Genomic DNA, 12003 nt, shown 5'->3' with positions numbered 1-12003 from the left:
ATACCGGAAATCTGACTTTTATTGATCAAAATATTTTTTTTGAGAATTAAAAGATCAAAAGTTGTGCAGTTTAGGTTATTAAAGATTAAATGGGTATAATCTTGCATGCGGTTGTAGTTCTGTGACTTCCATTAAAGTATTCTCAGTTTTGGCGTTATTCAATATATTCTCTAGATCATAACAGTATTCAAACATTCCGATGGGAATCTGTCCGTGTCTTGATTTGGACAATGGTTGTTTTATTTCGTTGGACACTTAAATTCGTGGATAAAGTCATCCACGAAAACCACGAAAATTGGTACCCCACGAATAAAAGTACTTTCACAGTATATCATATTCACATATATATTTCAATGTATGTATCTATACTATTAAACGAGAAGACCTCATTTTTGGTGTCGCTTCTCTTCTTTCCACAATAAATTAATCATCATGCCTCTGTGTCCTATGGGTACAGTGCATAATCGCATTTGTCATCCATTCATATGATTATTCGAATTGAGTTATTTTTGGTAAAAAACGAGAAAAAAGACGTCCGGATATGTTTCCGTCATTGGGCAAATTTTTAAGTCAGATTAGACTTCCGGTTTGAATTTTTCTGTATACTTCAAGTTGAACATACATTAATACTACGAATACAGTGTATTTTCTGTCTTATATCCGTCATTAGACGAAATTTAAGTCAAATTAGAACCCCGGTTTGCGTTTTTCTTTTTACTTTGAAACAAATACATATACTACGAATACAGTGTATTTTTCTGTCTGATATAATTTTCAAGTTTACTATCCACGGCAGTCACAGGGTTTATTTAATAGAGAGGGTCTGAATAAGCAATCAATGACCGCTGTGGATCAATTATTAAACTGAATATTGACTGTAAAAAGAAAATTCACTTTCGGGACGTCTGGAACGGGTGTTTTTAAGATCGAAATTTCAGGATTGACCATGTCGTGATCCGGGATTTCTTTTTTCGAATATCGGGATGTCGAGATATTTAATTTGTATCATAAATTCAGATCCTCAGGATTTCATGTTTTTGAGCCCGGGATATTGGGATCAGGGACCCTCCGCAGTGGCGGATCCAGAAATTTTTATACGCAGTTGACTACCTTAGAGGGGCCCGCTCCGGTCATGCTTCAGTGATTCCCTATATAAGCAACCAATTATTTTCCAGAAATTGGTGGGGGAGCGGGCCCCCTAAATCCGCCCAGTCCCGACCCCCCCCCCTTAATGAAAGTTAATTATATACTATTATATTTATATTAAAATTATTCATGTCTCATTAAAATTAATATAGAACAAACAAAAAAAGATGATTTTTTTGTGGAAAAAGGAGGAGCCGGGTTAGAAAAACAATTATCCTGTCCCAAATTACCTATGACTTTTGATACCTTTTCTGAAATTCTCAAGTCACTAAATGTTTTACAAAAAAAGAAGATGTGGTATGAATGCCAATGATACAGCTCTCCACAAGAGACCAAAATGACACCGAAATTAACATTTAAAGGTCACCTTACGGCCTTCAACAATAAGCAAAAGCCGATACTGCATAGTCTGATATAAAAGGCCCCGAAATCACAATGTAAAACAATTCAAATGAGAAAACTAACAGCTTTATTTATGTAAAAAAAATGAACGAAAAACAAATATCACTGAACCACTGAATTACAGGCTCCTGACTGGAATGTTCATAATACATGTATACTAAATGTATGTTCATAATGAAATTAATAGAAAACAAAAAATGGGAATTTTTGAAATAAAGGAGGAGGGTTAAAAAAACATTTTCCTGTCCCCAAGTACCTTTTAGTACTTTTGATACTTTTTCTGAAATTCTCAAGTCATTAAATCTTTTACAAAACTCTTTCTACAACACTTTACATCCTTTCAAATACGCTCTGAATGCCCGCGATTTCGCGGGTGTGTTCTAGTAATCATAATGTCCAGCAGCAAATTAAAATTAATGCATATTCAGTACGATTGAAATTAAAAGCTTCTAACATAAAAAATAATTGTTTCTGTCTGAAATTGTGGGGCCTGTGTGAGATTATGAAAGAAGAAAATTTGAGATTATTAAAATTATTATATAACTGGAATTGAATGGGAGGGATTATCAAATAATATAATACATGTAATAATATGCTTATCCCTTGGGCATGATGATGAACATATATTAGGGTAAAAGCCTTATATCCATGTAAAAGATAGACCATATCTATGTATTGTTCCCTTAACAATATTTACATAATAAAAAGTCAAAAGAAGTGTGTATATTTTACCAAGACACAGCAAGCTTATAGTTTTACCAAGACACAACAAGCATATAGTTTTATCAATGACACAACAAGCATATAGTTTTAACAAGACACAACAAGCATATAGTTTTATCAATGACACAACAAGCATATAGTTTTACCAAGACACAATAACCATATAGTTTTACCAAGACACAACAAGCATATGATTTTACCAAGACACACCAATTCAAGCATATAGTTTTTTTCAAGACAAAACAAGCATGTAGTTTTTTCAAGACAAAACAAGCATATAGTTTTATCAAGACACAACAAGCATGTAGTTTTACCAAGACACAACAAGCATATAGTTTTACCAAGACACAACAACCATATAGGTTCACCAAGACACAACAAGCATATGATTTTACCAAGACACAACAATTCAAGCATATAGTTTTACCAAGACACAACAATTCAAGCATATAGTTTTACCAAGACACAACAATTCAAGCATACAGTTTTACCAAGACACAACAATTCAAGCATATAGTTTTTTTCAAGACAAAACAAGCATGTAGTTTTTTCAAGACAAAACAAGCATATAGTTTTACCAAGACACAACAAGCATGTAGTTTTACCAAGACACAACAAGCATATAGTTTTACCAAGACACAAGCATATAGTTTTACCTAGACAAAACAAGCAAATAGTTTTATCGAGACAAAACAAGCATAATAGTTTTACCAAGACACAACAAGCATATAATTTTATCAAGACACAACAAGCATATAGTTTTACCAAGACACAAGCATATAGTTTTACCTAGACAAAACAAGCAAATAGTTTTATCGAGACAAAACAAGCATAATAGTTTTACCAAGACACAACAAGCATATAATTTTATCAAGACACAACAAGCATATAGTTTTACCAAGACACAAGCATATAGTTTTACCAAGACAAAACAATCAAATAGTTTTATCGAGGCAAAACAAGCGTAATAGTTTTACCAATACAATACAAGTTGTATGCCATATAGTTTTACCAATACATTAACAGTACAATCATATTATTGTCTATATACAGAATCCTATCATTGTAAAATGAATGTAAAAGTATTTTTCTATATTTTGACTGTTTGACCACACAGAAATACACAATTAACTATTGAGATACCTATGATATGATTGACCACTTAACGTGAAGTGATGATCTGTCTTTTAATGAAGAGGTATTTCCTAATCAGCTTAGGATGTTAATACTTTGAAGCCGCATGAAACATCTTACACAATACTTATTAAACAAGCTATCATCTTGTGATGAATATACAATACTTATTGAACAAGCTATCATGTTGTAATGAATATAAGTGTTACAGTAAATCTTCAGCACGATCTAAAGAGTGGCTAACAAAGTTAAGTTGAAGCTTTACTAGTCCACTATATACTACACTATCTATTTATAATTGTAATTAAAACCTTTTGATCTGTTACTTTGTGCTGTAATGCATGCACATTGAAAGTGTTTTCTTATTGGGTTCTCCTAAACCATCAAGTCTAATATTTTTAAGATAATTGTTGTAAATGGGGGTACCTCCATGACGAATGACGATAATAAATTCTTGCAATTTGATGTTCACGCTAATGTTTGGTGCATGACAATAAAATGTACACTTTTTTAGACACATGGACAAGAAAAAAAAATAGGCTGATTTTGACGAATCACGTCAAATTTTTTCCAAAAATATTTTAGGTAAATAATTATTTTTAAAGATCTCTGACTTATCACTATAAAGATATTTTGACAAATTACTGTAAAAAAATTAACTTATTTGACACTAACGGTAGCCAAAAATGATAGTAAAGAGCATTCCTAACGTCTTGTATTATTTAGTTGCAAACAGTCATGTCTGTTACAGTTCTCATGTCTCACATCACCAAATGTATCACAGATTTCATGTGATATAAAAATAAGGAGATACAGTAAGCAGTTTGTCCCTCTTTTGAGTTCACTTATATTTAAAAAGATAACAATTAAAAATGTTGTTGATTAATTTCTTCATTGTCGAGCCTGCAACCCACAAAATTGCCTGTCATAATGACAGTTAAATTTACTCCTAAATTAGAATGTGATAGATGAGCTATTCTCATCTTTCATCAATAGTATTGGTTCCCTGCAATGAACATGATGAAGAGAAATTAGATTTATAAAACTCTAGAACACTTCAAAATGAAATATTTACATGTTTATAAGCTAGTTTAGATGGATGAATGTTGGAAGTAAAGAGATATTTTAAGTAGTTACTTTGAAGAATTATAAATAAATGCAAGCAGTAGGCTCATAAATCAATGAGACAGCAATCCAACATTATTATAAATGATATAATATTGGTTGATTGATTGGTCTGGTTTAACAGTCCATTTCAGCACTCTTGGTTATTATTCATAGCCAGTTTTCAATGCTAAAAGAAGCTGAAGTACCTAAAGGGATACACAGACCTTCACTATTAAAAACTCAAAAGATTTCTAGAGGGCAACATATATAGGACTTATTATAAGACAATTACATCTACTTAAAACATCTCAAAATAAATAATTAAAAGGCCTTCAACATGGAATTGAAAGCTGAGATACCTCAAGCCCCAATGCAAGTTAAAAATGTCCCCCAGTTGGTTTAAGATGACTGGAGAGGAATTCCTCACTTAATAAGTTTTCGATAATACTTGATCTGTGCATTTAAGAAGACAAATTGTTTTGTAACAGTGTCTTGTAAAATAGTCCTGTTTCATGTATGTATAGTTAATCCACATCTTTTAAACTAGAACAAATATTGGTATTTCAAATAAAGATACAACTCAATCAAATAGGAATTGGCAATCATACCACATCTTCTTTTCTTATATTTAATCAGCTGTCAAGGCAGCTCATAAAATATAGTAAAATATGGCAGGTATCAAGGAATTTCATTAATAAACTATGCTTTGAATTAGACAAAAACATTTGAATAACCATAAAATATTTTATTCTTTTTTCAGATGGGAGTGGGTGGAGATCATCGAACCCCGTACAAAGGAACATATGTATGCTAACCTCACCACTGGAGAATGTGTATGGGACCCCCCTCCTGGAGTGAAAATGTAAGTACTCTTTCTTTGAAAAATGATGTCAAAAACACAAAAGGATACATTACTAGTGTAATGGAATGGCTTCTGCCTTGAAAAATTAACACAAATCAGAGAAACAGGAATATAGGAAATCTAAAAATAGACTGAGGAGTCAGGATTTATTGAGCATTTAAGAAGTTTTAATGTCAGTAGGTGATCATGATAAGGTTTCAAAATTATCTCACAATTGCCAAATATCTTGAACATTCAATAATTTTATCAGACATATCAGACAGCCTTGTAAATATCTGACAGTTTTGAAATCTTCAAATTACAATAAAATAAGCTGAGTAAAAGGACTGAGTATAAGTACATTAGGATAGTCAAATCAATAGTCAGTGCCTTTTTGGTGAAAGTTGATAAAAGATAACACATGGCCAGCTCTAGATCTGACTAAACTTGTGAACACATTCAATGATTGAATTAAAAACCAGTCACGACTAAGCCACATACATTGTAGGTTCAACATTGCAGACAAGAAGACATTTAGTGTTTGGTAGAGTTTTGGGGATGTGTCACATTTCATATAAAAATAAGAAGATATTGTATTATACTGTATATTTTAATTATTACTTATGAATATTAATTATTTGAAGTATATATAGAAACACTTCAGATATAAAGCTTATAAAAATTGACCAACCAATGTAGAGGAGAGTTAATGAGTTTCAATAAAACTACCATAACTTGTATCAAGGGATTCTTTTTATTAATGCAAAAATACAACAGAGGAACATTGCAATGATTAAAAGTCTGGTTTCATTTTACTAGTACAAATTACTAGGAAAACAATGTTGTTTGTGAAAAAACCCCATTTTTTTATATACATGTAGTTATCAGATTTTGTAGGTAGTATTAAAGACGACACATATTTGAATACTGGACAAGAAATTATTTTTCCTTTCAAATGAAACAATAGAATTAGGTACCCTATGAAACAATAGAATTAGGTACCCTATGACATAGCCATTGTTATCCCCCCACCTTAGCGAAGGGGGCATTAAGTTTTATTTTTCTCTAGTTTAATTATTAAATCTTCTTTCTCAATTCTTATCTCATCTCTTAATCTAACACTTTCAACAGAAATGCCCTTATATCATTAATCACATAGAACTCAGATTGACATATTTATACATTATTGGAACAAAATCAGTATTTATTGCTAGCCATCCACTCTACTATTTAATAAGTTGGATGTTATGTAATACAAATGAAGACAAAGTACTTTTGTATAAATAATGAAGAAGTTTCCTGTACTGTTTTTATCTAGTCTGTTTTGAATTGAAAATGGAAATTATATAATGGATAGCAGAACAACTCTTAGGGAAAATCTTTAATTTTATTGTAAATCGTTAAAGGATGCTTAGAAATTTTTTAATTTAGTTTGTAAGGCAGGTTTAACTGGTGGAACTGAGTTTGTTTTTGAACTTTCCAAAGAATTTCACAAAGCGATCGGCACTTTGCCAGAAACAAATCAATAGAATGCTTTATTACAGATTTCTGTGGGTGAATATAGAACTGAAGTCATTCTGCTGAACTGAAGTCTTATTAATTTGTTGATAATAGACAAAATATGCAGAAAATTTGCTGCACATTTTGATGCAGTTGTTTTATCTGGAGTTCATTTATTATTCATTTATAAATATTATTACACTATATTTTAAATAATTGAGATAATTATCAATACATGTATTGTAATTGCCAAACTTTTACTTGTTGAAAGTAATTAAAGTTGGCAACATATTTTGTGGTCTTATTTTGCTTTAAATTGAAGCATTTCAAAATAATTGTTTAAATAATTGATATGTGTTTTCAAATCTGCATTGACTGTAAGAATTTTCATATATTATGCATTTTCATTCATATGATGATGCCAATAGATTTAAATGAGTTTATTTGGAACGATTGATTTAAAGGGAATGTAGTTTTAAGTTTGTGTTTTTGTTCTTGCCAATCAACCAACATGGCCACCATGCCAAAAAATTAAAGGCTATGTGCCATGGTTGATGATAGAACGTGAGGGAAATTTAAAGTCGTAATCTTTCATGCATAACCTCTATTTTGTCTTTAATTATACATTTGACATGAAACATTTATGTATAAGATTACATTTTTGGTACCAAATTGGTACACTAACAGAAGAGCATATTAGGGTTTCTTAATAGGGCTCACAGAAAAGTGGTACTATTGCAGCAATGCTCATTTCTGTTCAAAAAGGAAAAGAGTGCCTTGAACTTTGTACCTTCATGATAATAGATGTGAAATTAATGCAGCTTTGCAGTATACACTAATACCTGTCTTTAAAGCATGCATTTAGACAAAATAGATAAGTATACAACAACTTATTATGCACTGCACCTGCAGTTTGCAATTTCCACAGAAGATAAACATGACAGTGATGTATTTTTTTCCTTGACACATTCATGTAGAGTTTTGTTGTTAAAAGTCTTTCACCTGAACCATTTCCAATCTAATATATAACTATTGCTTCTTGTTTTAAATGGCATCTTTATAGTTATCAGTAGAGAATGAATTGATTAGCCTTCTGTAAAAGTGTTTTATAGTTAACTGAAGGGTATGGGCTTTGGTCATTGTTGAAGGCTGTACACTGACCTATAGTTGTTAATTTCTGTGTCATTTGATCTCTAATGTGGAGAGTTGTCTCATTGGCAATCATACCACATCTTTTTTTTTATAAATTTTAATACTGGTACAAATGGGAGTACATCACAGTTGCTCAATCCTTGGTTTTCTCATTAACCAATATTTGGTGCTCAGTCTTGTTCATTTTTGCTAAGGTTAATTCTATCTTTGTTCAACTTATGGTTTTTACTGCCTGTTGGAGTCTTATTACTTTCTTTTTAAAGAGCTGCTCTACAAGAAAAAAATCTGTGTTCATGAAATTGTACAATTTGATTCCTTAATTCAGCACAATTGACATCAATTAAATCATAATAAAGCACATTCTGCCTGTAGGCTGTCATACATTGTATTTTGTAAGAGAACTTTCCTTCGTTGACATCAAGTTACAGAAGTAGACTTTATATTATAAACTATTGAAAGGTTGGAAAGAGGATAGCCTAGAATTACAGACTAATGACATTTTTGTGCAGATAATTCGTTTTTAGGCATCATGTTGAATCTGATTTACATTCTAAAAGTTTTTAAATCACGGAAAATTGCATTTTAAATTGAATTGCATCACTAGGGATTAAGATTTTAAAGGGTATCACTAGACATGTTCCATATTGAGTTTCCAGTTTGTCATGCATTGTCATGCATTGTCAGAAGAGGTTAGACAAGTTAGACACATGACATTCTATCATGAAAAATATACAACACGATTCTACAGAAAATGGTAAATTTATGAGTAAAAAGATAGAATTGTGCTGTCTAGAGTACATTAGGTTAGTCAATTTACAATAGTTTTAAAATAAAAATAGAAAGAGATTTAATAGGCACATCATTTACAGCTAATTTCCTAAAGATGTAGAACAAAACTTTGGTTGGCTTTCTTGCTTTGTTTGTATTACTGTTTGTTCAAGCTTTGTAAATCAGATTGACATCTTTAAACAATTTATATAGGCATAGTTTTACCTGTATATATCATATTTGAATTTAATTGGGCATTATTCTAATGATTGTACAATATACAAACAAAGCAAGCAAGCTAACCAAAGTTTTGTTCTACATGCATTAGGAAATTAGCTGTAATCAGTTTCAGCCACTCTCTAAATGGCTTGTATTCGGCATGTATGTAGCAAGGCAAACATTCCCTCTTTCAGAGTTCTCAATTTCCCCCCCCCCCCCCTGGTGGTCCATGAAGAAAATTTGCTGGTTCTCATGTTCGTCAATTCAGATTTTTTTTATGTGAATGAGAATCAAGGATACTGAAATGGTTTACATGCATTGTCCTGCCTGTTTTTTCAGTAGAAAACATGTTTAGGAATCTGTTGTTGATGAGACTGACTGACTATCTTGTCTGTATCTATTATGAAGGAATCTGTCACAAACTGTCTATCTAAAGCTACCAGATTGACCTGTGATTAGGTGTTAATTAGTTTCCTCCAGGTGTGTTATAGTAGGGTTAAACTGATGATAAGTATTATATTATTAACCATTATTGATTGTTTATATATACACAGTTTTGTGTTCCAAATCTTGGCAGAGGTAAACCATTACATATTTGAGGTTAATCACTTTATGTTTACTGCTTGTTTACTGGTTTGACTCTCAGTAATTATAATGAAATGAATTTATAATTGCTACATGTCTGTTGTTGTTTTGCTGGATATGTTTTGAACTGTCTGTCCAAGTATGATGATTGTTAAAAATAATGGAAACCGCTAGAGTTCAATACCATTGATTTTGTTAGATAATGGTACATGTTCAAGGCTGGAAGAGCTAAATGTATCTGCCCTTTCCAACTTCTTAAAATCATGCCAGATTTTATAATCTTAAATACCAAGCAAATTCATACGATTAAACTTTATGAATATGAAGTTCTGACATTTGTCAAATCTTATGTCTAAAAAAACTTACTTTTTTTCTTGCTCAGGATAACTAAAAGAAATAGAGAAAAATAAGTTTTGTATAAGTCTGTAGGCATGTTATTGACTTTAATCATGGTGAGGGGAAAAAAATCAATAAAGAATGTATGGTATACCAACAAAATTTGAGGATTAAACTATTTAATATTACCCAAGGATGGTTTCATATGACAGACTTCAACAATTCATCTGTGATCTCAGGAGAGCATGACCTTGACAAGTAGAAAATGTCTTTATCAAAAGAACGATTTGAGCAGACTTAGCTAGTTATTCTTGTAAAGCAGAGAATATTTTTTAACATCACCACGATTTTGCATCTTATATCAGCAAAACTGGAAGATAAGTATACAGCTGTCACTATCTCTATACCGACCTGTCACAGACTTATAACAATGAAAATGTGGTATGATGCCAATGAGACAACTCTCCACAAGAGACCAAATGACACAGAAGTAAACAGCTATAGGTCACCGTATGGTCATCAACAAGAGCAAAGCCCATACCACATAATGAAAACTAATGTTTTAATGAATGAACAAAAATATTAACAAAGGACAAGCACTGAATTACAGGCTTCTGACTTTGGACAGACACATACATACAGAAAGTGGTGGGATTAAACATGTTAGCAGAATCCAAACTCTCCCACTAATCTGAGACAGTGGTGAAAAAAATACAACATCATTAAAGAACAAATGTTAATAAGGGCCTAACTGACATCAGCTGAATACATATAGAAATACATCTAACAAAAACATAGAGTGGATGTGACTTGTACCTACTCTCTTTTGATATCAATAATATAACTCTAAATTTAAAAAATAGAGTAAGTGGTAAAAATCCTCTTTAGCTTAGATGAATGTCTGTTTGTAGATGTTTTGTTCCTCTTCTGTATATCATGTTCAGCATAGAATTATAAGTACTACACCTGTGGTTTTCGGTACAAGTTCTCACAGTCTTGAAGATTGTATTGAATGTTGTAGCCACTTATTATGTTGTACTAAGTGAACTTCTTGAACAAGTTGACTTAAACAGACTTTACGATACCAAATGCATAAAATGTAAGCAGTTTCATGATTTGCATTCATCAGTTGTTCAATCTCTTTCGGCCTATCAAATACCCAGTTCCCCCTTTTGATATCATTAATACAATATAACTTTCTAGGAATTTCTTAAATAGAATTGAGTGATGAATGAATGTTTGTAGTTGTTTTCAAAGATTGTATTGACTGTGGTTACCACTTATTGCTTTGTACTTCTTGAACTTCTGAAGCTTCCACTACAAGACTTAAACAGACTTAACAGTACCATTGCATAGAATAGTAACAGTGCAAAAACCTCTTTAATCTAATACCATTGTCCCTCCATTTGATATTAATACTTTTGATGAAAAAAATAATGCAGGGGTTAAACTTCCCTCCCATTCATTATGTTCAGCATAAATAAATGTCTGTTTGTTAGATGTTATTTGTCTTGAAGATTGTATTGAATGTGGTTGCTACTTATTGCTTTGTACTACTTGAACTTTTTCCACAACAGACTTAAACAGAAATTACAATACCATTTTGTTAATTAAGTGAATCAAATCATAAAAACACATGATAACTTGTAACAACATCTGCTGTTGGGTGAATCTATATGTGTCTGTATACAGACTCTTTAGAATATAGAGAAAATAATTAAATGGATGTCTATTGATTGTAAAAATAATCTGAAATTCTCTTGATACATCAAAATGGTTTTTATATGTAATTTTAGCATGATAGTGGTTTGGCACCTTTGTAAATGGTAAAATGGTAAGAATTGTGTCATACAGGTGTTTTAATGTTAATTGAGAGATCAGATGCTTTTTTCAGTGAAAGGTGAAAGTTAGTTTAGCAAAAGCTTCATAATTTAGGGGGTCCTGTTCAGTAAAAATGAACTGTTTCTAAGCAAGACAACTTAGGGTAATATATTTTTGTTTTCAAATTAGTGGAATATCACAGACGTTTATCATGTTTTGACTGTTAATAAAGATGTGATCAAAACTATTCTGACAACCTTCATGGGCAT

General features: G+C 31.5%; 1 protein-coding gene across 6 annotated transcripts in view; it reads left to right on the top strand.

The window, feature by feature from the left end:
* The window catches only part of LOC134685107 (rho GTPase-activating protein 39-like), a 94328-nt gene that overhangs the window by 15875 nt on the left and 66450 nt on the right, over positions 1 to 12003 (top strand). For all 6 annotated transcript variants that reach the window (XM_063544547.1, XM_063544545.1, XM_063544544.1 and 3 more), the window contains one exon: positions 5273 to 5374. In XM_063544547.1, the coding sequence (XP_063400617.1) occupies positions 5273 to 5374 (102 nt within the window). The remainder of the gene's footprint in view (positions 1 to 5272; positions 5375 to 12003) is intronic.

The sequence above is a fragment of the Mytilus trossulus genome, chromosome 9 (genome assembly GCF_036588685.1).
Source record: "Mytilus trossulus isolate FHL-02 chromosome 9, PNRI_Mtr1.1.1.hap1, whole genome shotgun sequence".
NCBI lineage: Eukaryota > Metazoa > Mollusca > Bivalvia > Mytilida > Mytilidae > Mytilus > Mytilus trossulus.
This window is presented reverse-complemented; position numbering and strand designations above follow the sequence as displayed.